General features: G+C 43.1%; 1 protein-coding gene across 2 annotated transcripts in view; it reads left to right on the top strand.

Annotated features, from left to right (window-relative positions):
- camk1da (calcium/calmodulin-dependent protein kinase 1Da) overlaps positions 1–27,597 on the top strand; it is a 79,408-nt gene that overhangs the window by 41,628 nt on the left and 10,183 nt on the right. For both annotated transcript variants that reach the window (XR_011910288.1, XM_072379099.1), the window contains exons 2-6: positions 7,506–7,637; positions 11,542–11,616; positions 17,999–18,137; positions 18,303–18,429; positions 20,981–21,056. Coding sequence is in view for 1 of the 2 variants with exons in the window: in XM_072379099.1 (XP_072235200.1) it covers positions 7,506–7,637; positions 11,542–11,616; positions 17,999–18,137; positions 18,303–18,429; positions 20,981–21,056 (549 nt within the window). In the remaining variant the exon portion in view is untranslated. The remainder of the gene's footprint in view (positions 1–7,505; positions 7,638–11,541; positions 11,617–17,998; positions 18,138–18,302; positions 18,430–20,980; positions 21,057–27,597) is intronic.

Below are 27,597 nucleotides of genomic sequence, written 5' to 3'. Positions count from 1 at the left end.
TCTCTGATGATATGGGCTGATGTAAAGGACCAGAGGAGGTGTTCAGGTGGACTCTGTTCTCCTTCCATCTCTGATGATATGGGCTGATGTAAAGGACCAGAGGAGGTGTTCAGGTGGACTCTGTTCTCCTTCCATCTCTGATGATATGGGCTGATGTAAAGGACCAGAGGAGGTGTTCAGGAGGACTCTGTTCTCCTTCCATCACTGATGATATGGGCTGATGTAAAGGACCAGAGGAGGTGTTCAGGTGGACTCTGTTCTCCTTCCATCACTGATGATATGGGCTGATGGAAAGGACCAGAGGAGGTGTTCAGGTGGACTCTGTTCTCCTTCCATCTCTGATGATATGGGCTGATGTAAAGGACCAGAGGAGGTGTTCAGGAGGACTCTGTTCTCCTTCCATCTCTGATGATATGGGCTGATGTAAAGGACCAGAGGAGGTGTTCAGGTGGACTCTGTTCTCCTTCCATCACTGATGATATGGGCTGATGTAAAGGACCAGAGGAGGTGTTCAGGAGGACTCTGTTCTCCTTCCATCTCTGATGATATGGGCTGATGGAAAGGACCAGAGGAGGTGTTCAGGTGGACTCTGTTCTCCTTCCATCTCTGATGATATGGGCTGATGTAAAGGACCAGAGGAGGTGTTCAGGTGCACTCTGTTCTCCTTCCATCTCTGATGATATGGGCTGATGTAAAGGACCAGAGGAGGTGTTCAGGTGGACTCTGTTCTCCTTCCATCACTGATGATATGGGCTGAAGTAAAGGACCAGAGGAGGTGTTCAGGTGGACTCTGTTCTCCTTCCATCTCTGATGATATGGGCTGATGTAAAGGACCAGAGGAGGTGTTCAGGTGGACTCTGTTCTCCTTCCATCACTGATGATATGGGCTGATGTAAAGGACCAGAGGAGGTGTTCAGGTGGACTCTGTTCTCCTTCCATCACTGATGATATGGGCTGATGTAAAGGACCAGAGGAGGTGTTCAGGTGGACTCTGTTCTCCTTCCATCTCTGATGATATGGGCTGATGTAAAGGACCAGAGGAGGTGTTCAGGAGGACTCTGTTCTCCTTCCATCAGTCAGAAGGAGGTTTGGTGAAGCTGAGCTCATTTTTCAGGATGATGATGCATCTCTTTTGTTCAGAGAGGATATCAGCACTGAGTCTGAGTTCAGATTTAAGGTGGAACATGAAAAAGAAAAAAGAATTCAAGCTTTCATAAAAACCAGAAAAGCTACAAGAAAGGACTGACTGATATGACAGGGCTGTATTCCAACTGTCCAACGGTTTCTGTCATTTTATCCAGATATGTTATTTAAGTGTTTACTGTGTCTGAGCTTTCATTCGGATAAACAGATCTGTTTAGATGTTAAAAAGATGTTGTTGTGAGGAATAAAACTTGTTTAATTCCCCAGATAAAACGGTAATAATACACAGATTGAATGTTACCCACATGTTAAATCAGAGGTAGTTAACAAAGGCTTAATTAATTAATTAGATGGAGGAGGTTGCTCCTGATAGGGTCACAGATGCATTAACATTTCTCTTTGAAAGAATTTATTTAATAACTGCACCATTAGTGACATTTGAGAGCCTCAATTTAGTTTCCATTACACTGCATGTTTAATACTTCTGAGCCAACAGGAGGCCAGTAATGGTCAGTGTGGGTTTTCCTAGTGTTTATGTATATTTATTTAGAAAATCCTACTAATTAGACAAAAGCTTAACAGAACAAAACAGTTAGTAATCCGCTGAAAACTTTACTTTATAACACAACAAAATACACATTAGGAGCATGGCAACATGTGTTGACTTTTATTAGATAAAGTTTAGCTCATCATTAGGTTGCTCCATTTATCAAGCAGGTTGCAGTGGGAAAACAACCGTCTTTATTAAAGCACAAAAAGGTCAATTATAATTTAAAAAACCTTCATCATTAGACTGTAATGTGTGCAGGAAGGACTTCCTGTGCTGCCCTGTGTTGCAGCAGAGTTAAAGAAGCCTCTGACTGAACCCTCTCATCACTGTTATGTAGAGGTTGTGGCGTGTTCTTCTTCTTTCTGTTAAGCAGCTTGTGCATTATTGTTCTTTTAAGCTTCTTTATCAGTTTGTTCAGTTTCTTTGGCTCTGAAGCTGCTGCCCCAACAGATGATGCAAAGCAGACTGCCCTCTCCACAGCAGACCTTTAGAAGATATGAAACCTCTTGGTGCCTTTAGAAGATATGAAACCTCTAGGTGCAGACATTGAAGGACCACAGCATCCTTAAGTTGTACAGTCTGTTATGTCCTTCCTTGTAGACGGCCTCAGTGTTGCTTTTCCGGTCCAGTGCTATCCAGGTAAACTCCTAGATATCTGTATTCCTGGATGGAGACAATGTTTGGCTTATTCTTGGTTCTCCTAAAATCCACAGTGATATTCTGTGATTGTTCCCAAACGATGCCACAAAGTGACTGACCAGTTCCCTGCACTCAGCCTTTTGTCTGTCTCTGATACACCAAACAAATGTAGAGGCAGAGAATTTCTTGAGATGACAGGACTGTGAGTTGTACTGAAAGTAAGAGAAATGGTACAGTCTCCTGTGGTGCTCTTATACTATTTTGCTAACAATGTAGTTTTGTTGCTGTTGTTTTGTTTGAAAGTAATTTAAATCAATTTAAAATGTTCTTCTGTGAAGATGGGAAGTTTTCACACGGTTGCTTTGTGTAAATGTGAAAGTAGAACAAAATGGCTTTTTTTTTAAATGTTTAAATGGATTTTAAAAGCTCCGGTCCCGGAAGGCAGCAGGACCCGATGAGGTGTCCCCCTGGCTCCTCAGGATGCTGAAGGGCTCTTCCTCAGGCCTCAGGTACAGCACGCTGAGGACCCCCTACAGTTTGCCTACCGGGCAGCGGTTGATGTGGAGGATGCCTTCCTCTACCTCCTACACCGAGCCCCTCGCAGAATTATCCTCCTGGACTTTTCGAGTGGCTTCAACACAGTCCAGCCCCTTGCACTCCAGGGAAAACTGTGGACTCCTGGCTGGTTGCTTGGATTTCCAGCCACCCCACCGACAGACCACAGTGTGTCAGGCTGAAGGACATCACATCCGACACTGTGGTCAGTAGCACTGAATCTCCACAGGTACACTGTCCCCCAAACTCTTAACTCTGTACACCGCAGACTTCTGCTACAACTCTGCATCGTGTCACATCCAGAAGTTTGCAGATGACACATCCATCATGGGGTGTATCAGAGATGAGGAAGAGGAGGAGTACAGGAGCTTGGTGAGGAGCTTTGTTGTCTGGTGCCACATGGACAATCTGCAGCTCAACACCTCAAAGACTAAGGAACTGGTCATCAATTTTGGGAGGGACAGACCCAGACCAGGAGGAGGAGGAGGAGGTGGAGGCTGTGAAAACCTATAAATATCTTGGGCTGTGGCTTGACAACAAGCTGGACTGGACAAGCAAGACGGGGCAGCTGTACAAGAAGGCCCAGAGCAGGATGTACTTCATGGGGAGGTTGAGATCTTTCAACATCTGCGAGAAGCTCTTAGGGATTTTCTAACAGTCTAACAGACCAGTTAGGAGACCAGTTAGGAGACCAGTTAGGAGACCAGTTAGGAGACCAGTTAGGAGAGCGTTGCAGTAGTCAAGGCAGGAGATGACCATGGCCTGCACCAGGAGCTGGGGGGCATGTTGGGTCAGGTATGGTCTGATCTTTCTTATGTTTAGTAATGCAAAGCGGCTGAACGAGCAACCGAGGTAACGGGATCTTTGAAGGTTAGTTGGTCATCAATCATGACACCCAAGTTTCTAGCAACCTTTGATGGAGCAAGAGATAGGGATTCGGTTTGGCTGCAGATGCTGTGGTGTATGGTTGGTTTGGCTGGGAAGACCAGCAGTTCAGTTTTTGGGAGGTTAAGTTGGAGGTGATGGGCTTTCATCCATGTTGATATGTCAGAGAGACAGTCTGAGATTCAGCTGAGGCCGTGTGGTCGTCAGGTGGGAATGACAGATAGAGCTGGGTATCATCAGCGTAACATTGGTATGAGAAGTCATGTGATCGGATGATCTGTCCCAGTGAGTTGGTGTATATGGCAAAGAGAAGAGGTCCCAGTACTGAGCCTTGGGGGACCCCTGTGGCGAGGGGGTGCGCTGCAGAAGTGTGACCAAGCCAGGATACTTTGAAGGACTGACCAGTGAGGTACGATTCAAACCAGGAGTGTGCTCTCCCTGTGATGCCCATGCTAGAGAGTATGGACAAAAGGATGCTGTGGTTGACAGTGTCAAATGCAGCCGATAAGTCAAGCAGGATAAGTACAGAGGACTTAGCTGTCGCTCTGGCTTCTTTTAAGGCTTCTGTCACAGCCAACAGAGCCGTTTCAGTGGAGTGTTTAAACCCAGATTGGTTTGGGTCAAGGAGGCTGTTCTGTGAGAGGTAATCTGTGACCTGCTTAAAGTCCTTTTCAATGATTTCAGACAGAAACGGGAGGAGAGAGGCCGGCCGATAGTTCTCCACATGAGTTGGAGGGAGGGAAGGTTTCTTGGGCATATCCAACAGGGAAACAGTCTGTTGTGGATTCAGCAGCAGGACTGTTTCACTGTGGCTCTTCATATTCATGTCAGATAGTTAGAAACTGTGCATCTATCACAGTTTGAAACACGCACTCTGTACAAATCTGTTATCTTATCTTATTTATGGGGGAATCTTTGCTAAAAAACCAGAGAATACGATGATTGAACAACTTTTTTGAGGAATATATTTTCAGTTTGACCTCGACCGATTCTGATATCAGTCTCTACAATAAATGTGTCGCTGTCAGCCTGTTCCAGTCTATCCCTGTGTCTGTCTTACACACTTCTCTCTCTCACTTCTGACCTTTTTCTGTATTTCTGTTCCGTTCAGCTTCATTTTTTTCTCGGCAGCTTTCAGGCAGAAACACATTTGTCTGTTTTTCTAAAAGCGAATCGTGACAAATCTTTGCTTTGCTGGAGTTCGATATTTATTACATGATCCTTGTTCAATTGAATTATTATTCTGCAACAAGATATGCTGTCCCTTTGTGTTACTCACGGTTTTATAATGTTTTATATGAATGAGTCAGTTGGACGATTTAAGCTTTTTTAAGCTTTTTCACTGTGAGTTAAGCTCTCACAGTCTGAGTTGCTCCTTAGACTTAAATGGGAAGGAGCTGCAAATAGTTGTCTGATTTGATGTTGGGTGCTTTGTAAAATCTAGGGACAAAGTTATCAACAATGGGGAAAAGTTAAAGGCACAAACACAGATGGAATGGGGGCAAGTAATGTCAAAATTACTTCCAAGTACGATATTATGTTCACATCAACAATGGATTAACCTTATTGTTTACATTGGGCAGACCCAATGGTTCTGTCCAGTCTTGGCTGCCTGGTGAAATTCTCCGTTAACAGACAAAAAACCCCAGCGGCCATAATCAGTTTGAGTCGGAGTCTGTCGTGTGAGTCAATTAGAGTCATCTTATTGGTCTAAAGACATCCACCTCGATCACCGGGGGCAACAAGGCGGTATGATTGCTCGTCTCTGAAAGGTCTGAGGATCACGAGGAGAGAGATTCCTGCTGGGAGGGACTAGAAAAACGGCAAGGACTTCAAAGGTGTGATGGACTGCGGGTGGTTTGATGCCTGGGGCCATGGCTGATGGACGGCTCAGGAAACGATGTTCTCTCTGAGAGGACTTTCTGCAAAGCATCAAAAGAGAACTTATTCACAGTGGAAATTGTCATGATTTGGTCTTAAAACCACTTGGATGCAGTTCTCTCCAAGCTCTGTTCAGAGAGGTCACTTTTAGAGGCAGATGTTTCCAAACTGCCAAATTATTTCCCATAGACACGTCTCAGCTGAAAATCTGTTCTCCCTTAGGCGCAGGTCAATTAATTCAGGTTGATGAGATAATAAAACGGCCCCCACCAACAAAAACATTTGTCCACAGTTTTTGAACTTCTTGTTTTTTGGTTTCTAATAACCAGTAATGTTCAAATTCAAGTTTACTAGTATGTAAATTAAGAAAAATGAAGCACAAGAAACATTTTGTTACTGAACAAGTGACTCTTAAAGACTACATAGACAGAAAGTCAAGAGCAGAGGGGAGCAGTCTGGCTCATAGTTGTGTTTTTGGAGCAGTCCTTGGTTCTTCCAGAGATTTGGGAACTGAATGCAAAGTTAATTTGGTCAGAGGCGTGGTGTAGATAGAGGAAAAAAGCCAAAAACTAGATTTATTTAACACAGCAACAAAAAGCGCGGCTGAGCCGGATAACACAAGATCTCTTAACTGTGGAACAAATAAACAAGACAAGGACTACGACTGTGGAAATAAAGGCAAAAACATGAAAAACCGTGAACTTGATGCATGGAGTGAGGTGAGGATTTTGAGTTGAGGGAAGCCTGGAGACTAAATACTGCGGGATGTGATTAGTGAAGGGGTGCAGCTGTGAAACAAAGGGAAAAACATGACAAGAAATAAACCTAAAACCTGAAAAGAAGACAAAACAACTCAAAATATAACAACAAAGCATGTCATGAGAAATTTCTTCACTTAAATGAACACAAGAGAGTTTGACCATTATTTCCTCTTTGACTCCCCCTAAAAGTGTGGGATATAGTGCTGCTGCCATAAAAGTACTTCTCTGTGAGCCCTGCACATGCACAGCCAAATACATGAATCGGTTGTCATGGCGAAGAGGCTTCAGAGACGGCATCAAAAGCCCACAAAAAACTTTAAGCCACCAGAAAGCACTACGGTGCAGGATGGAAACTGTTGTAGCTCAGGGCACTTTAGGGCAGTTTCCAATCCATGATTGTACAAAATAAAGGTCAATGTCAGAGGCTCATAGGATTTTAAGTGGCTGAAAAGAAGGAGTTAAAGACGTACAATGAAACTGTAGCAGGCCGTAGGACAGCTGAAAGTCTTCATTTCAGGTCCAATCAGCAGGATTCGTGAAGTCTTTGAGTCAGCTGCAGGTTTCCTGAATGTAGAGAGCGAAGAGTCATGCTTACATAGCAGCCTGAGCTCAGATTAACTCCTCTTCATTCATCACTCCGATCGTCTTTATGACACGTCCACAGACAAACCCCTTAAAGAGGCAGCCGAATTTAAAGTTATTTTCCTGATTCCGACGTTGTTCGTGTTTTATTTATCATTTTTAAAAGTTAAAAACATTTCTAGCCCTGCGGTAAATGAATAAATAAGAAAATCGCTAATGTGATGTTCCTCTTGGCAGATCCAATCATGTTTCCCCTGCAGTTTAATTTTCTGGATGTTAAGATCATCCGACCACACCAGTTCCAAATCTTTAAGGTAAAACAACTGAATTCAGAAGCAGTGAATCAGGAGTTTTTAAAGGAGTTTTTCCTGTGTTCTTCACAGAGATGAAACCTAAAATCATTTTCACAGGGTGTGTTATTTCTGATGAACCATAGTGAGCAGACCAAATAAACAGGTAATGTTCCCATGTTCAGGTGAATAATGGGATTCCTCTCTGTGTGTTCTCAGAGGAGCGTTTTCTGAGGTGGTGCTGGCCCAGGAGAAGCTGACGGGCCGAATGTTGGCGGTGAAGTGCATCCCTAAGAAGGCTCTGAAGGGCAAGGAGAGCAGCATCGAAAATGAAATAGCTGTGCTGAGGAGGTTGGTGAAGCCACATAAACACACGCTCCAGCTTCACTGATCCCTGGTTACCGGGGCAACTGTGCATCTAACCCTAACCCCCGCCCCGAGGTCACGATCCACAGCTATCAGACACTCGGACGCCACAGAACAGAGCGTAACGAGGAGAGCCATCCTGCTGCTTGTCCTGTTGGTGTATTGGATTAAAAGTTGGGTCAGATGCATCTTCACCATGTTACACTAAGAGCCGGTAAAGCTCAGGAGATGATTCAGGTTGAGCTAACGGAGCGGAACATTTGGTGGTTCCATTCCTGAAATGGTCTCTCACATTTCTGACGGTCACTTTCCTGCTGCTCTGGACACTTAGAGACAGTATCCACCACATCACCTGCTGCCTGTTGCAGGTCCTGGAGCCCCCATAATGTCAGTAGCTGTTAGCAGGAAACGTGCCCGTCAGGTTTCAGGTTAAGCTGGGTATTGACTTATAAAACCACACAGGGGGCTGGGACTGTTCTGAATATGGACTCCCTCAGAAACAGAAATGAATAAAGAAATAACGGCATCATAACATCAGTCCAATGATCTGTGGTGTCTGCAGGTTAGAAGGCTTTTATTTTTATTGCACTGGAGTCATTAAAATGACGTATAAGACGCATCTCCAAAAAAACTTAAAAAGTAGGAAGTGGGAAGCTCTGCAATTTAACCCTTTGAAGAAAAAAGCAAAGGCAAAGGGTTTGTTTGCATTTCTTAATTCCCTCTGAGCAATAATAGTCACAACCAAGGCTTTTCCACTCATAGTTGTGCTGCCACTTTATGGTAAAAGTAATGTCGTAACACTCTGTTTTAGCTCCAGATACCAAGTTTTACAGATGATTTAGGTATGCTCCGCTAATCTTTGATAACACAAAGTCAGCGAAAGTGTTGTAAAAATGGTAGAGGAGGAAGTTAAGTGTTTATTCTGTACTATTGGGCATTTGTACTGGAGGATGAAGTCTCATAATAATAGAGCCAGAGTTGATGGCAGCAGTAAAGTAAGAATGATTATTCTGCTAAAACTTTAAAAGCACTGACAGTTCAGGGTGCTGCTGGGTGACTTCCACATGGAGGTATTTTGTAACCTAAAATTCTTTTACACATGACAGTAGAAGTCTCAAGTTGTTCACCTGGCCTCCAAACTCAGCAGATACCAATCAGATGGGATCTGATACCTTTAGTGGGGACCAAGCCTGATCTACAAAGACCCCACAGGTCCCAAAGGATCTATTACCAACAACCCAGAAACAAACACTCCAGGAGGTTCTTTCTCCAATGTGTCGGAGCTCTTTTTAAGAGCAGAAAGATCAATAAAACCAGAGTACATTGGTCAGATCAGGAGCTAATCGCATGGATCAGACGGGCCCCACTGGTATGATGTTGGGGGGGGGGGGTTCTCTTATTATCCCTGCAGGGTTGGGTTCTGTGAAGCTACCAAGCTGCTGTTCAACGATGGCTCCCAGCTCTCCAGAACCAAAAAGACTTCAGGACTCAGACTCTAGGCTTTTTGGACAGACTTTACTTTGAACCCTCATCAAAAATAATTAATTATGAACAACTAAACATGATATTCATAAAGACGAGCTTCAGATCAAGCTGAGGAGTTATCAGTTAAGATGTAGAATTCAGTGAATTCTAACTTATGAATTCAGGAATAATAATAATAAAATAAATTCTAAAGATTTGTTTTTTACTTATTCTCAACCATTTAACCACAGAGAAATATCAGTGATGGGCTTCCTGTAAAAAACAGAAGTATGTTGCTATTAAATACAATAAATCTGCTAATTTGGCTTACAGTGGAAAAGTGCTTAAAGTAATGAGATGCAAACATTTACACAAATGGGTCATTTCAGAGCGTCTGAGGAGAAAAACTAGCTGCTGTGGATCACTTCATTTATTCCACAAACAGAGAATGTTGCTGTTACTCCAAAGAAAACAGAGCTCTGGTTTGTGGAGATTTTTGTCTAAGATTTGGCCCAATCCCCAACAGTACTGCTGTATGACATGAGATGAAGGCCACCAGCATCATGTAGTTTATATTAAATGGTGCAGCATTTAAAAAAGGGATTTCCAGATCCACAGATTGATCCCAGTTCTGATTTCTTACAGTTTACTTCCCTGTGGGGATCGTCCTGGTCGGGGTGGCTGGGCATCCTGCACCTCAGCATCAAGCCAGATGTTAAAGTTTATTGATGTTAAAGTTTATTGATGTTAAAGTTTATTGATGTTAAAGTTTATTGATGTTAAAGTTTATTGATGTTAAAGTTTATTGATGTTAAAGTTTATTGATGTTGATTTTATTATGAAGCACTTTGCACTGATTTTTGTTTAAAAAGTGCTCTATAAATAGAATTTGATTTGGTATGAAAGGCCTTCCCTGAAGAAGACGTTTTTCAGATTGTTGAACCTCCATCTTTACTTCTGAGAGACTTTGCCTCTCTGAGGTGCTCTTTTTTTTATACCAAATGTTACTGAACTTTTCCTTATTAACCTGATTTGTAGCTAAATGTTAATTTGAATGAATTAATCACTGGCTTTTTTAGCCTCTTGTTGCTCCTGTTCCAGCTCTTTTTAGATGTGTTGCTGCCATGAAATTTAATTGTTTTCTGTTCAGTTGTGAAAAAATGTTCCTTTATGAGAGATAAAAACCATTGTTACTTACATTTTAAGCTTTTCTCAAATTGTGGAATCAGTAAAGATATTTTTGTTCATATAAACCTTTACATGGTTTTGTTTAAAATGTTTCATTAACATACAGGTGTCACACTGGGAGTCAGTTTCTCTTTGCAACCATGTGATTGATTTATCAGAAATGAGAAAATATATGACTGCGTTTCGGTAAAGTCAGTTAAAGCGGTGAAAAATGTTCTGTTTGGACAAAAATACCCTGAAGTCCTGCCAATAGTTACTGAATAATGAAAACATCTTTACAAAATTAACCAATCTATAATTTTGGTGTATGTTAGAGGTGATGAGAGATTAGTTTGTGCCAGTTCTAACTATAATTATAGCAGCAGAAATCCATGAATGAGAGCAGCAAACAGCAGCCTGTGAGAGGCTTTTTTGTGAATGCTCTCTGCTCTGCCATCACTCTCTGAGCCCTTCGTCATCAGACAGGGCTTAAACACACACATTATCCCTTTCATGAGTCTTTGCTCACCCGCCTGCCTCTGTGAGGAGCGTTGGATGCTCACCTGTTTACCTGCTGCTGTGCACGAGTATGTCTGAGGCAGACCAGGAGGAATTACCTCTGTGGAGGAAGAAGATTAAACCAAACACCCACACAGAGGCAGCCGTGATCCTCCAAGGTAGCAGATACACATATCTCTGAAACGGCTGCATCCCGCTGCTGTAACCATGGAGAAATGAGCAGAAGTCATGGGAACAACAGAAGATACGATAGGGGGATGCAGGGAGATTTGTTGGAGTGCATTACTACGGATATAATTGGTTCAGATTTCTGACCCGTTTGTCTGCCTGGAGATTAGAACCTGAAATGATCTTTCTTTTCACTGTTTGTTGTTTTTAACACATTATTATAGCACATGGAGCAACAAGGGGAGCAGCTGAGATTAAAATCTCACCTGGCAGTTAATTCAGTGGCTGCTCTGGAGCTATAGAATATCAAATAAAATATTCCTCAGCCAATTACTTTCTCTGAAAAAGGTGTGAAACACGATATATATTATATAAATACTGGAACTGTTGGGTGGAAAATAAAATTGGAAGAACACTCAGATCTCCGTATTAGTCCGGATTATCGGGCCACGCTGTCTGAGTGCTTCTGCTGATTGTGAGAATGCTTAAAGCAGCACCCTTTAGGATTAAAGGGTTAGGGATGTGACGTAAGAAATAAAAAGCTTTCTGATGGTTTGCCTTTGCTTTGCAGGATTAAACATGAGAACATTGTGGCCCTGGAGGACATCTATGAGAGCCCTGACCACCTCTACCTGATCATGCAGCTGTGAGTTAAAGCTTTTTCAGTCCCCAGAACTGACCCACTTCATAAGAAATATCTCATTATGACACTTATCCACTGCTTGGTTTTGGTTTTCTGATACATATTTGTTAGATTTTCTGAAAAATCAACTAAAGAATGGTTCTCCTCTCTTTGTTTTCTCTTTTAAATAGTTATTATCGCTGAAGTATTATCAGTATTATATTAATCGACTGAACGATCAATAGAATACTCAATTACCTAAATAGCCCTGCTTCCAATAAGATAAGATTGTGGAAACTTTCCCTCATTCGGTGTTACTTTCAGGAACATTTTGGACCTGAGAGCAGCCAAACTCCTTTTTTCTTGCTGTTCTTTTGTGCTGTGAGTCTTCGGCCATAAATGCCACAGCTGGAGAACATGTGGCTCTGGCCCACTGGCCCAGAACAGTCTGTGATTGGTCGAGAGCGTCTTGGCTGGCTAACAACAAAGGAACCAGTAGCATCCTCAGAAAGACAGAAAATACACAAAGGCAGCACATTAGTTTTGAGACTTTGGATTTTGGGACCTGAAACAAGCAGGAAGCCTTCTCTGTGGGTTTAAGTTTGGTTTTATATATATATATATATATATATATATATATATATATATATATATATATATATATATATATATATATATATGGATGGGTGGACATCTTGTTCATCACTAAGTGAGAAGAACAGAGAGCCCTAAATGATCATATTATATAATAAAGAGTTATTTCACCCATTGTCCTTATTGAAGTTCTGTTTCTGTCATTTCGACCCTAAAATGCTGGTATAAATCTTCTATATAAATCCTTCTCTGTGGGTTTAAGTTTGGTTTTAACATTGTTGATGCAAATGCTGCTGAGCCCAATATATATATATGTATATGTGTATGTATATATATATATATTATGGCATGCCGTTCAGGAAATTAATCTTTGAATATATGGAATGAAACTCTGAATATATATATATATATATATATATATATATATATAGCATTTCGACCCTAAAATGCTGTTCTAAATCTTCTTTTTCTCCCCTTGGCAGCACAGAATGACAGAAAATGATTTTTGGAGAGATACAGCGCAGGGTTGGAAGAGGTTGATGTTTTGGGTGTTTAGGAAAAAAACTGTTTGTGCTGCATATATGTGTTTGTCAGTGTTTTATTTCCTCTAAAGCATTATCTGCTTATTCATTATTAAGAGCAAATTAGCACATGCACCCGAGGCGAGAGACACGATTAGAATATAAAACCATGTTTTCAACAGTTTATGGAGGTTCCTCTTATGTTTATGGTTGTTAGTTTAATCTTGACAGATATGTAAGTAGATATGTTGAGAGAAAGAATTAAAAATCTCTTTGTTTTGTAATGTATTTGGTATTATTTAATAAAAAAAGACCTTTTTAAGAGCAAATGTAAACATATAAAGTATCTGATAAGATTCTCCGTTAAATAGTTTATCTTTAAAATGGGTATTTGTTCATATTTAATGACTTATACATAATAATTAATATTGCCTTATTTAATTTTTTCTAATAATTCACCCACCTACCCATCAACACTCCGTTTACTTCAGATAAGGGTTCAGCTCTATTCAAACACTGTCAGCTTATAAAAGTCTTTTCATTCCCCATTAATTGAACTTTTGTACTACGGAGAACAGTTTGGGGGTTTTACTCTTTTAAAAGACTTTTAGTTGGTTAATTTTAATCTCTGATTAGCAGCTGCTTTTTCAGGTCAGGTCTTCTCTGACTCTGTGAAGCTAAATTAAACAACAAGTTCAGCTTTTCACAGATCTGAAGGTCTTTCTGTTACATCACTTAAAATCCTTCTGCTGACCAGACACCAAAAGGTCTTAATTCTGATGAAGTATTTAAGCTTCAGTGTTAAAACCAGTTGACAGAGTGTTTGTTTGGAAGGAAATGATGATCCCTGCTGACTTCACTGTGAAAGAACCACACTATTCATTCATTATTGTTCGTTATTGCAGCTTAAAATGCTGGTAATCTATCATTAAAGGAAAAATGGTTGCATTATTCAGCAGTTGTTGGTAAAAGTGTAGAATTAAGGCTGTGATATGCTGTGCTTTTTAACAGTCTTTAACAGTCAGTAGTTCATTAAAAAGCATCGTTATCTTTGGTTTAAAGCTGTAGTGACAGTCGTTTACCTTCCTCTCCTCTTCTCTCTCACACCATCTGTCCTCGACTTCTTGCACTTCATAGCTTTCCTTCCTTTCCTCTCGCACCTTATTTCCATTGCCATCACCTCATCTTAAACTCCGAGGTGCCATCTGCTCCTGGAACACAGCTCAGTTTCCATAGTTACGGGGTCAAAGGTCACATGTGCGTTATGACATTTGAGGAAAACCCAGCAGTTGGAGTTGTTAACATAATGCATAAAATGTTCTATCACCTGAGCTGAAGTGAGTGCATCTGACTGAGTTTTATTGTCTTTTAACCCTTGGTTTTGGTTTTCCATTCCTCCAGTCTTACAGCTCACATTTCAACAGGCTGCTGTGAAACAGCTCTGAGAGCTCTGCCCAGTTAACAGCTAACAAGCTATATTCATTTATTTCCCTCAGCAAACAAACCTGAAATAAGGTTGAACATAGAAGTAGTTGCTGGTGTTGCTTTGGGAACATGTTCACCACATCAGTTTGATGTGACCAAAGCATAACTGAACCTTTAACCTGCTAACTGAGGCCTGGAGAGTCTGAGATGTATGACCTTTAACCTTTAACATGCTAACTGAGGCCTGGAGAGTCTGAGATGTATGACCTTTAACCTTTAACATGCTAACTGAGGCCTGTAGAGTCTGAGATGTAGCTCTGGGCTTCTTCACCTTGGGGTGACCTTTAACCTTTAGCATGCTAACTGAAGCCTGTAGAGTCTGAGATGTAGCTCTGGGCTTCTTCACCTTGGGGTGACCTTTAACCTTTAACATGCTAACTGAAGCCTGTAGAGTCTGAGATGTAGCTCTGGGCTTCTTCACCTTGGGGTGACCTTTAACCTTTAACATGCTAACTGAAGCCTGTAGAGTCTGAGATGTAGCTCTGGGCTTCTTCACCTTGGGGTGACCTTTAACCTTTAGCATGCTAACTGAGGCCTGTAGAGTCTGAGATGTAGCTCTGGGCTTCTTCACCTTGGGGTGACCTTTAACCTTTAGCATGCTAACTGAGGCCTGGAGAGTCTGAGATGTAGCTCTGGGCTTCTTCACCTTGGGGTGACCTTTAACCTTTAACATGCTAACTGAAGCCTGTAGAGTCTGAGATGTAGCTCTGGGCTTCTTCACCTTGGGGTGACCTTTAACCTTTAGCATGCTAACTGAGGCCTGTAGAGTCTGAGATGTAGCTCTGGGCTTCTTCACCTTGGGGTGACCTTTAACCTTTAGCATGCTAACTGAGGCCTGGAGAGTCTGAGATGTAGCTCTGGGCTTCTTCACCTTGGGGTGACCTTTAACCTTTAACATGCTAACTGAGGCCTGTAGAGTCTGAGATGTAGCTCTGGGCTTCTTCACCTTGGGGTGACCTTTAACCTTTAACATGCTAACTGAGGCCTGTAGAGTCTGAGATGTAGCTCTGGGCTTCTTCACCTTGGGGTGACCTTTAACCTTTAACATGCTAACTGAGGCCTGTAGAGTCTGAGATGTAGCTCTGGGCTTCTTCACCTTGGGGTGACCTTTAACCTTTAACATGCTAACTGAGGCCTGTAGAGTCTGAGATGTAGCTCTGGGCTTTTTCACCTTGGGGTGACCTTTAACCTTTAGCATGCTAACTGAGGCCTGGAGAGTCTGAGATGTAGCTCTGGGCTTCTTCACCTTGGGGTGACCTTTAACCTTTAACATGCTAACTGAGGCCTGTAGAGTCTGAGATGTAGCTCTGGGCTTCTTCACCTTGGGGTGACCTTTAACCTTTAACATGCTAACTGAGGCCTGTAGAGTCTGAGATGTAGCTCTGGGCTTCTTCACCTTGGGGTGACCTTTAACCTTTAACATGCTAACTGAGGCCTGTAGAGTCTGAGATGTAGCTCTGGGCTTCTTCACCTTGGGGTGACCTTTAACCTTTAACCTGCTAACTGAGGCCTGTAGAGTCTGAGATGTAGCTCTGGGCTTTTTCACCTTGGGGTGACCTTTAACCTTTAACATGCTAACTGAGGCCTGTAGAGTCTGAGATGTAGCTCTTGGCTTTTTCACCTTGGGGTGACCTTTGACCTTTAACATGCTAACTGAGGCCTGTAGAGTCTGAGATGTAGCTCTGGGCTTTTTCACCTTGGGGTGACCTTTAACCTTTAACATGCTAACTGAGGCCTGTAGAGTCTGAGATGTAGCTCTGGGCTTCTTCACCTTGGAGTGACCTTTAACCTTTAACATGCTAACTGAGGCCTGTAGAGTCTGAGATGTAGCTCTGGGCTTCTTCACCTTGGGGTGACCTTTAACCTTTAACATGCTAACTGAGGCCTGTAGAGTCTGAGATGTAGACACACACCTGAATGCTCCATTAAAACCATAGAACTGAATTTTCTATGTCACATGGCTGTATTTTGAGCGGTTAAATCACTATCATTAATATGATAAAGACTGCCCCCTGAGATTTAAAGAGTTCGCAGCTCCCTATGACTTTGACCTTTAACCTGGTTTTATTCTGCTACATATTTCATGTTCTCTTATGCAGTTATCTGCACAGACAGAGACTCAGAGACAGGCATGTTATGATATAAAAGCACCAGAAGAGCAGCAGCAGAGAAACAGTGTTGACCTCAGTTGGTGAAGCTTTTGTAGCTGCTGCTTTGGCACTGATCTCTAAAGTAGTAACTAACCTAATTTGTTATAATTATTAGCTTTACTGAAGTGTCATCTTTAGTTTTCCATGTAACTGCTGATCACAGATCAATCTGACAGCATTTTTCATCACAGCTGCTCTTATGTAACGCTGTGAGGCCATCAGTCCACAGCTAAATGAAAATCAATTCAACCAAGTGCAACAGGGACCTTAAATTATTGCTGTTTGGGTTTAAAGTCACATGTCAGAGGCTGTTAGACCGTCAGTTATTTTTCAGAGGATTCAAGCCAAAAAAAAACTATCTCCAGCAGATGAACAGGATCTGAAAGTGATGTCCTTAAGAAAGAGGAAAAAATCCAGCTGTGACCTGACAGGACCTGAGAGATGCATCTGGACCTTCAGCTGATCCATCTACTGTTGGCCCAAGCCTCATCAGAAATGGTCTCCATGGAAGGGTGGCTGTCAAGAAGCCGTTCTTAAGGAAGGGAAACAGGGAGAAAAGGCTGAGCTGTGCCAAATGACACAAGAAGTGGACTGAAAATCAGTGGCAACAGGTCTTATGGAGGGATGAATCCTCCCCAGAGCCCGGACCTCAACATTATTGAAGCAGTGTGGGATCATCTGACAGAGAACGGAACAAAAGGCAGCCCACATCCAAAGAAGAGCTTTGGGATGTCCTTCAAGAAGCCTGGAGAACTATTCCTGAAGACTCCTTAAAGAAATGATAACAATGACAGAAGCTTTTGTCATAGAAAACAGACTGAGGTCCAGGAATTAGCGAGAAGATATTCTGCTCTGAGTTAATGGAGAGGCTTACACCAGTGGCTGTTCTCTCTGAGACTCTCCAGACTCCAGATAGCTGGCAGCTGATGATGAGCAGGTGATGCAGATTGTTCATGTTAAAGATGAAATACTGTCTGCTAACAGTAATCTGCACAGTCTCTGGTGCTCTTTGACGTCCTCATTGATTATTGCGCACGTTTGTCTGTTCTTTCTTTTAGAAACATCACTGATGCTGTAGCACTGCTCAAACACTAACTTTATATATATTCACTTGGTGCTTAATCTGTATTAAAAATGATTTTAAAAGAAAACACCATAACAAGAGGCAAACCTCCAGCAGAGGGCGCCATTCCTCTGTAAAAACTGTGTGTCCTGTGTACCTGGACAAGTTATTTCATGTGACCTGGACTCATAAAATATAAAAGTAGCTGTTGAAAGAGGGGAGGAATCTGCAGATTAATTTGTTTCTTTCAGCTTAAAAATAACAGACTGGAAACAGATTTAATATGTTGAAATGTTACTGAATTTAAAGTCTGTAAATCTGTTAAATCACTTGGAGGACGGTAACACTTCGTAGAGGAATGTTTACAGGAGTTAAAACCAACACACACACATGACGTGTGTGCACGTGTGTGTGTGCACGTGTGTGCACGTGTGCGCGTGCACGTGTGTCTGTTAGGTAGCACGTGGCTTGCAGCTTCCACAGACTCTTGGCTGGAAACCTCTACAGCTCATAAATTACTAGAAATCTCAACCCAGGAACCCCCCCCCCTCAGCCTGAATGAGTGTTTTTCACACTCTTTTCTCACCCTGCAGGGTATCTGGAGGAGAACTGTTCGATCGGATCGTGGAAAAAGGTTTTTACACAGAGAAAGATGCGAGCACGCTGATCCGACAGGTCCTGGACGCCGTAAACTACCTGCACAGGATGGGCATTGTGCACAGAGACCTAAAGGTAACCCAAACCCTCCACTTTTACACCACCAGAGGTGCGTTTATAGGTCGGCGTGGGAGGGTTAGAGGTTAGAAAAGAAGTTATTTCTGTTACTGGTTAAAGTTTGTTACTCAATTCAATAACAATAAAACTAAACAGTCTTTCTTTCTCTCTTTCTTTCTGCAGCCCGAGAACTTGTTGTATTTCAATCCCCAAGATGAGTCCAAGATTATGATCAGTGACTTCGGTCTGTCCAAGATGGAGGGCAGTGGTGATGTCATGTCCACAGCGTGTGGCACACCAGGATATGTTGGTAAGAGCTGTCTTAATCCTTCCTGAAGGCATTTGCTGCCTCCTCTCCCAGCCTCTGCACAAATGCTAACTGGTTGAAAGTCGGCTCACGAAGCAGATCCACTCAGTCGTCTGAGTTTTTCAAAGCAGAGCGAAGATAAAGGACCAACAACGGCACCATCACCACTAAGAGCAGCTGAGATTGTAACTCGTATATATGAGACTACCCCCAGGTGACAACGGAGCACCGTAACAGGTAGACCAGGGTCGGGAACCTTTTTGGCTGAGAGCCATGAAAGCCACATCATTTATATATGAAATATATATATAAATATAGATCCATACAATATGAATACAACTTTTTCGACCAACAATAGTATAATAATAATAAGTCTCTGAATTTATTCTTTTTAAGAATGTTGTTATCCTGAAGCTGACCAATAATAAATAAGATACTTCTTACCATTAATGCGTTTCTGGTGCTGCTGGGTTTTGCTGAGGGCTTTGGACTCGGGTTGATACCTGAGGTTAAGCTTCATTGTGTTTGCTCACCAGCTCTGCTTATTTTACATCTTCATTCAGTGACTTATTCACCCACAGTCAGGTCAGCATCTTCCAGCTCCAAATCTCTGGTGGAGACACCAGGGATGTAACTCAGGGGGGCTCTGTCCACTGCACACTCGTTCTCCAGAGCGTGCTTTTTTACTGCAGGAGATCAGATGTAAATGCCAGCAAGCTGCTGCAGATGTTGAACTGGCCATCATTTAAAGGTTGACCACCCGAATGACATCACCTCACCCAGCTGCTCACATTTGAGCACAAAGTACCTCCTGATGTAGAATGCAACGAAGACTTGGGATGGTCTATTTTCATGTGGTGCTACAAATCCTTTTTTGGTTTTTCCAACCAAACATGGAGCCCCATCAGTACATCAGTTTAAGGTAGATTTGTTTTTCTTTAGACTTGAATAAATCCTCCTCTTGTTGAGTCTTTCATTGGAAAAACAGCAAGACTTGCCTCAGGGAGTGTGTCACCGGCACCAAACCTTGGAATCGCACTGACCTGGGATGAATGGCTCACTGATGACTCATCCAAAGCCAGGGAAAGGTGTGGCGCTGCATTTATGTCCTGCACTTGATTTGCCATCATTATGATACGATCGTGAACAGTTTTTTCTGATAGAAGCTCGTCTATTATTTGTTTGTTTATCTTGTCTTTAACTGAAAAGTCAAAAAGTTCATTGGCCACATCAAGCATGACTGTTTTGGCATAAATGTCTTTCTGTTCCTCACTAATACTAAGGACCTAATGTCTGGTCCATACATGGAGTTGCTGCTGACTAGCTGGCACTCTGCACAGCAGCTCTTGGCTTCTTCCTGCTGTCCCCCGCTGGATATTTAATGTAGCATGACGAGTTTCATGGATTAAATGATATCTTTGCATATTAGACACACCGCAGAACCTGACCTCGCCACCAAAGGCGAGTTCTTCTGTCCATTCGTGTTGAAATGTACGGAACTCCTCGTCTTTTTGCCATCTTCTTCATCAAAAGGGTCAACATCAGACTTGACTTAAACATTTCTTTCCTATTTTTTTCAAAACAAATGAACAGATATAAATGTACTGACTTACTTATTTAATTATTGTGCATCAGTAAAACATTCTTAACCGTAAAAATATAACAAGTGTAAATAGACTCCAACAGAAATGAATCTTGATTGTAATGTCTGTGGAGCTGTTATATTTACTGACCCCTCAGAGATGTTTTTTAGATTGTTTTCTCATGCATGAGCCTAAACTGAAGCTGACTGTGACCTGACCTGAAGATGCTTATAAAGATACACAAACTGCACGTCCTGTATGTCCTCCACCTGCAGCTGGTCATTGTTTATCATCTGTTAAACCCTAACAGAAAAAAACTGCACCAGGTTTATTTAGAAATAGTTGGATTTTGTAGTAAATGAGCTTTAAAGTTTCATCTTGGAACTGATTTGTAGGACGTGCAGTGGAGAAACTTATCTGTTTCATACCAGCATCTTTGACCCCAGCAGGACTTTTTGTGGCAGTGAGCACCAAACCTCACTTTGTAGAAATGTCTTAAATGTGACTCAGTAAAAGCGTACATTCACACCTCCCCAAAGGGTTGGATGAGACGAACAAAGAGCCTTCCAGTTTGAGTGTGTGTTTTGCCTCACAGGTGACGGGTCCTTCTTCAGATTTATCTTCAGGCAGACGTGTGTTTGTGTGTGACATGGACACTAGTTGCTGTTTCTAACGAGCTGTGGAGGCGGTCCGGCCCGGACAGACTCCCTAACTCACCTGGTTTGGCTAGCAGCACTTTTTCCATGTTGAGTAGAAGTGAAGCAGAAAAATGTCCCACCTTAAACCAAACTGCCATGTGCTTTTGATTTGAACACACATCGAGTCTCTGCACAGTTCCTGTATTCAGGCTCATTAAACAGGGAAAGGTCTCAGCTCCTGGACCAAACCTTCAGTGTACTGATATTTATTACCGGACTGGGGTACATTGGAAAGCAGTTTTCTCTTTAAGCTCTCGTCTCTGTCTCCCTCAGCTCCAGAGGTTCTGGCTCAGAAGCCTTACAGCAAAGCCGTGGACTGCTGGTCCATTGGAGTCATTGCCTACATCCTGTAAGTATTTGTGATCCAGGAGGTGTCGTCCCATCAGGCTGAGCGGCACCAGATAAATCACAGAGTTTCAGTTTAATCTGGGGATCTGCATTTCATTATTACATAAACAGCAGGTCTTTGACAAACTAATTTGTTTACAGTAATAGTTGATATTTTCTTTTATTGATACTGATTTGGACCTCCTGTGATGGCTGAGTCTCTCACTCTCACATCTCCCTCACTTAGCTTTAAGTTCTGATTCCCCCTGCATTGTTGTGGTGGTATTTTAATACATTTTATATTAATTAAAAGAAAAAGTAAATCTCAAATGGATCAATCTGTGGCAATCAGAACCAGTGCAACTCTGTAAAATAGGACCAGCGTTTAGGTGGGAGCAGTGGGAATGTTAGAGTGAAGGACCACAGATCACCTGGAGGACTAAACTCACACACTTCGTGTGCACATATCATGCACTTATTCCTGTTAAAACAGAAAGGAACAGCATCTTTAACTGGACTCTCTTCAGCTGTCAAGTGCAGGCGGTCTTATGGGAAATGGCTCCAACTTTAAGATGGTTAACAGGTGAAATGCAGTGTTCTTTACAACAAAGTAAGGCTGTAGGTCCCCAGCTCTGACAGCTGCTACAGATCTGCTGATCCTTCTCTCTGAGGTGGACGGCAAACTTTATTAATAATAATACATTTTATTTGGAGGCGCCTTTCCCAAGGTCACCTTACAATAAAAAATACAGGATAAAAGCATGAAACAACATTAAAACATCGACATAAAAACAAGGGAAGTGCACAGGGTCCAGTTACAGGGAGTATGCCAGTTTGAACGGGTGAGTTTTGAGTGATGTGATGGAGTCTGACTGCCTTATGTCTGGGGAGGGAGCTCCAGAGCCTGAGTGCTGAGCAGCTCAGGGCTCGGGCTCAAATGGGACTGAGGCGTGGGGATGGTTATCAGTCCAGAAGAGGATGAGCAGAGGGTGCAGGAGGGAGTGTGTTCGTGAAGGAGGTCGCAGCTTTACAGGTGAGGAGGAGGTTTCTGTAGTCTGTGCAAGGAGCCAGTGAAGTTGGAGGAGAATAGGGGTGATGGGGTCCGATGAATTGGGTCAGTGATGGGCGGAGTCTGGAGATGCTGCAGAGGTGGAAGAAAGCAGTCCGGTTGAATAATGGGAGGAAGTGAAAGGCTGCTGTCCAGAATGAGGCCGAGGCTCTTGGGGGGAGAAGGGTGCAGCGACACTGAGGGGTGGAGCTGGGCTGTGTTGTGATCTGGGACTGATGAGCAGGGCCTCAGCTTTATTACTTTACTCAGGTGTGGGGGGGGGTTCAGAATGTTTTACTATTGCCTTGCCTGTCATGTTTGTAAGTGTTTTTCTTTTTTGAGCTATGTCAGATCACACGACACAGCTTCATGTCGGTGTTTGGCTGGGCTGGCCGGTGTGGGCTGAAAACTACAAACTGGTTTACTTTAACTTAACAATAAAAAGAGTAAAAGCAAAGCGAGACACAGATGGCCTCGCAGCTCCAGGTACTCTCCTCCATTTAAAGTTTGACTCGAATGGTGAGACAAGCTTCATCATCCTGGTTCATTACAAACATCATGAGACAAAGATATTCCAAAGATGTTGTTGTGAACTACGGAAGCCCACAGGGAGCAGCATCAGGCGAAAGAGGAGAAAATCATCTTAAAAATGTGAATTAATTACATTTAATTAAATAAAGTATTTATTGTCCAGCCCCTGCTTTAGAGTAGCTTTCCAATAGAAATAGAAAATGTTTTTTTAGCAGACAAAACAACTTTAACACTAAAACTTTGCAGATTAAGGAAATAAAACAACTTAAGGACAGATATTACCAGAGATAATTCCTGAAGAAGAGCTCTCTGAATGTCCAACATGGTTTTAAGGTTTGTCTCCTGTTAGGGCAGCTGCTTCTTCTACTGAACTGCAACCAGTAGAAACCAGTAGAAACCAGTAGAATCTGCTTTATTTGCTTCCAACCAGTTCATGGAAACATTCATTCACTTCTTTTTGAAAGATTTGCTTTGCTACTGAGTGGAAACTCGACTATACTCACAGTCAGTCAGTCAGTGAGTGAATAACCCTCAGAGAGACTCCGCCTGCTCCTGGAGAATAAATCCCTGCTGTTTAAGGTTAAGACTTGTTGTCATACACATGAAATTTGTCCTCTGCTTTTAACCGATCCAGGTCGGCACCTGTTGAACACACACATGCACAGGATCACACACTCCTAGAGTACCTGTGGGCAGCCAATCACAGCACCCGGGAGCGTGGGGGTTCGGTGCCTTGCTCAAAGGCACCTCCCCCATGGCAAGGAGGCGGACTGCCACCCCTCCAGCTGCCAGGTCACCAATCTTTGAGTGGGGAGAGTGGGAATCAAACCTTTCGGTTATTGGACGACCCGCTCTAACCACTGAGCCACGCTGGAACACACTCAGCCAAACCATGTGTCCAGCTGACTAAGATCCTAAGGATCTCTTGAAGTGCAGAGGAAGTTTATTTATGAGAAAGTACATATATAAAAACAATAAAAGATCCTCATTATAACCAGTGTAAATAGATGTGTTTTAAGAAGCTTTTAAAAATGTCCACAATGCTACATATCTTCAGTCCAAAGTTTAGAAGCAACAACCTGAAAAGCAGCATCTCCTTTAGTTCTGATCCTGGATGGAGGAGCAACCAACAAACCCTAATCAGAGGAGCCCAGAGTCCTGTGGTTCTGATCGGGCTGCAGCAGATCTCTGAGCTCAGAGTCCCGTGGTTCTGATCGGGCTGCAGCAGATCTCTGAGCTCAGAGTCCTGTGGTTCTGATCGGGCTGCAGCAGATCTCTGAGCTCAGAGTCCCGTGGTTCTGATCGGGCTGCAGCAGATCTCTGAGCTCAGAGTCCTGTGGTTCTGATCGGCTCAGGTTGGGATGAGATAATCAATCATTTCCATCTCTGCTGGGATCCAACTGACTCAGGCTGAAACATGAAGGAACTGAGCTGTTTACATGCTGATCCGGGATCAGAAAAACACCCAGATTAAAGTGGGTCTGACTGAAGAAGACAGAACATCCAGAACCTGAGTCCAGCTGAAGAAAGGTCTCTGACATCCTGTCCTTATGGACTTTATGCAGCTCTCAGAAATGTCATGAGGCTTAAAAGAAACATACAGCTAAATATAATCTGTGTAACAATGGCAGAAAACACAGTTAAATGGACTTATTGTATGACCCAAAGGAAGCCAACAGCACCAGGCCCAGAACAGAACCCTGGGGAACACCTGAAGACAAAGGTCCAGATGACATGAAATTACAAACATTTACTGAGAAAGACCTAAAGAAAGACCTAAAGAAAGACCTAAAGAAAGACCTAAAGAAAGACCTAAAGAAAGACCTAAAGACAGACCTAAAGAAAGGCCTAAAGAAAGACCTAAAGAAAGACCTAAAGAAAGGCCTAAAGAAAGACCTAAAGAAAGGCCTAAAGAAAGACCTAAAGACAGACCTAAAGAAAGGCCTAAAGAAAGACCTAAAGAAAGGCCTAAAGAAAGACCTAAAGAAAGACCTAAAGAAAGACCTAAAGAAAGACCTAAAGAAAGACCTAAAGAAAGACCTAAAGAAAGACCTAAAGACAGACCTAAAGAAAGGCCTAAAGAAAGACCTAAAGAAAGGCCTAAAGAAAGACCTAAAGAAAGACCTAAAGACAGACCTAAAGAAAGGCCTAAAGAAAGACCTAAAGAAAGAGCTAAAGAAAGACCTAAAGAAAGACCTAAAGAAAGACCTAAAGAAAGACCTAAAGAAAGACCTAAAGAAAGAGCTAAAGAAAGACATAAAGAAAGACCTAAAGAAAGACCTAAAGAAAGACATAAAGAAAGACCTAAAGAAAGACCTAAAGAAAGACCTAAAGAAAGACCTAAAGAAAGACCTAAAGAAAGACCTAAAGAAAGAGCTAAAGAAAGACATAAAGAAAGACCTAAAGAAAGACCTAAAGAAAGACATAAAGAAAGACCTAAAGAAAGACCTAAAGAAAGACCTAAAGAAAGACCTAAAGAAAGACCTAAAGAAAGACCTAAAGAAAGAGCTAAAGAAAGACATAAAGAAAGACCTAAAGAAAGACCTAAAGAAAGACCTAAAGAAAGAGCTAAAGAAAGACCTAAAGAAAGACCTAAAGAAAGACCTAAAGAAAGACCTAAAGAAAGACCTAAAGAAAGACCTAAAGACAGACCTAAAGAAAGACCTAAAGAAAGACCTAAAGAAAGACCTAAAGAAAGACCTAAAGAAAGAGCTAAAGAAAGACCTAAAGAAAGACCTAAAGAAAGAGCTAAAGAAAGACCTAAAGAAAGACCTAAAGAAAGACCTAAAGAAAGACCTAAAGAAAGACCTAAAGAAAGACCTAAAGAAAGACCTAAAGAAAGACCTAAAGAAAGAGCTAAAGAAAGACCTAAAGAAAGACCTAAAGAAAGACCTAAAGAAAGACCTAAAGAAAGACCTAAAGAAAGACCTAAAGAAAGACCTAAAGAAAGACCTAAAGAAAGACCTAAAGAAAGAGCTAAAGAAAGACCTAAAGAAAGGCCTAAAGAAAGACCTAAAGACAGACCTAAAGAAAGACCTAAAGAAAGACCTAAAGAAAGACCTAAAGAAAGACCTAAAGAAAGACCTAAAGAAAGACCTAAAGAAAGAGCTAAAGAAAGACCTAAAGAAAGACCTAAAGAAAGACCTAAAGAAAGACCTAAAGAAAGACCTAAAGAAAGACCTAAAGACAACCAGTTAGAGGAAGTTCCTGGTGTGTCCTCCCCACACTGCCTGAGCCCAACATAGTCGGATCTATAGCATCAAATGCAGAACTGAGGCCCAGAAGCACCAGTTCAGAACCACCTCCTGCATCACCCTGCATCTAAAGGGTATCAGTAACTCTGAGAAGTGCTGTTTCAGGTCAGCTAAGACGGCAGAAGCCAGTCTGAAATGTGTCTGAGACATTCACAGAAAGAAAGAGCAGCTCTGCTGGAAACTGCATCCAGTAATCAGTCATTAAAATCCCTCGGAGCTTCAGAGTTCAGCCTGCTCCCCTGGCCTGTGTGTGTCAGACAGGCCGGAGGGTAATCAGAGCGACAGGAAGGTTTTTAAGAAAGTCAGAAGTCAGGAAAAGTTTTTCTGCCATCGCAGCAGGACGGATCCTCGTGTGTTTTTCCTTTATTCCTGTTTTAGTGGGTAGCGATGGAGAAGGGCATTTTAATGAGTTATGAAACGCTGTTTGGTAACGAGCTGCAGAGGATGTTTTTGGTTGAGCAGAAACTGGGTTCTGGGTCATTAAGAAGAATCAGACGGAAACTTCAACTAGTTTGTGTTGACTTGAACTGGAACGTGTCCCATTCCTGTCTGATGGAGGATTCTGGAGAGTCCTTCATCTTCTCTGTTGTATTTTACATGTTTTCAGGTAGTGAAGGTCTGGACTGCAGCTGGACTGCAGCTGGACTGCAGCTGGACTGCAGCTGGACTGCAGCTGGACAGCAGCTGGACAGCAGCTGGACTGCAGCAGGTCAGAGCAGCAGCTGGACTGCAGCAGCTGGACTGCAGCAGCTGGACTGCAGCAGCTGGACAGCAGCTGGACAGCAGCTGGACTGCAGCAGGTCAGAGCAGCAGCTGGACTGCAGCTGGACAGCAGCTGGACAGCAGCTGGACTGCAGCAGGTCAGTCCAGCTGCAGCAGGTCAGAGCAGCAGCTGGACTGCAGCAGCTGGACTGCAGCAGCTGGACTGCAGCAGCTGGACTGCAGCAGCTGGACTGCAGCTGGACTGCAGCTGGACTGCAGCTGGACTGCAGCAGGTCAGAGCAGCAGCTGGACTGCAGCTGGACTGCAGCTGGACTGCAGCTGGACAGCAGCTGGACTGCAGCAGGTCAGAGCAGCAGCTGGACTGCAGCAGCTGGACTGCAGCAGCTGGACTGCAGCAGCTGGACTGCAGCAGCTGGACTGCAGCTGGACTGCAGCAGCTGGACTGCAGCAGGACTGCAGCTGGACTGCAGCTGGACAGCAGCTGGACTGCAGCAGGTCAGTCCAGCTGCAGCAGGTCAGAGCAGCAGCTGGACTGCAGCAGCTGGACTGCAGCAGCTGGACTGCAGCAGCTGGACTGCAGCAGCTGGACTGCAGCTGGACTGCAGCAGCTGGACTGCAGCAGGACTGCAGCTGGACTGCAGCAGGTCAGAGCAGCAGCTGGACTGCAGCAGGTCAGTCCAGCTGCAGCAGGTCAGAGCAGCAGCTGGACTGCAGCAGCTGGACTGCAGCAGCTGGACTGCAGCAGCTGGACAGCAGCTGGACAGCAGCTGGACTGCAGCAGGTCAGAGCAGCAGCTGGACTGCAGCTGGACAGCAGCTGGACAGCAGCTGGACTGCAGCAGGTCAGTCCAGCTGCAGCAGGTCAGAGCAGCAGCTGGACTGCAGCAGCTGGACTGCAGCAGCTGGACTGCAGCAGCTGGACTGCAGCAGCTGGACTGCAGCTGGACTGCAGCTGGACTGCAGCTGGACTGCAGCAGGTCAGAGCAGCAGCTGGACTGCAGCTGGACT

This window comes from Leuresthes tenuis, unplaced genomic scaffold (genome assembly GCF_036924035.1).
Source record: "Leuresthes tenuis unplaced genomic scaffold, fLeuTen1.0.hap1 SCAF_28, whole genome shotgun sequence".
Classification (NCBI taxonomy): Eukaryota; Metazoa; Chordata; class Actinopteri; order Atheriniformes; family Atherinopsidae; genus Leuresthes; species Leuresthes tenuis.
The sequence above is the reverse complement of the archived record's forward strand: the minus strand, read 5'-3'. Positions and strand labels throughout refer to the sequence as shown.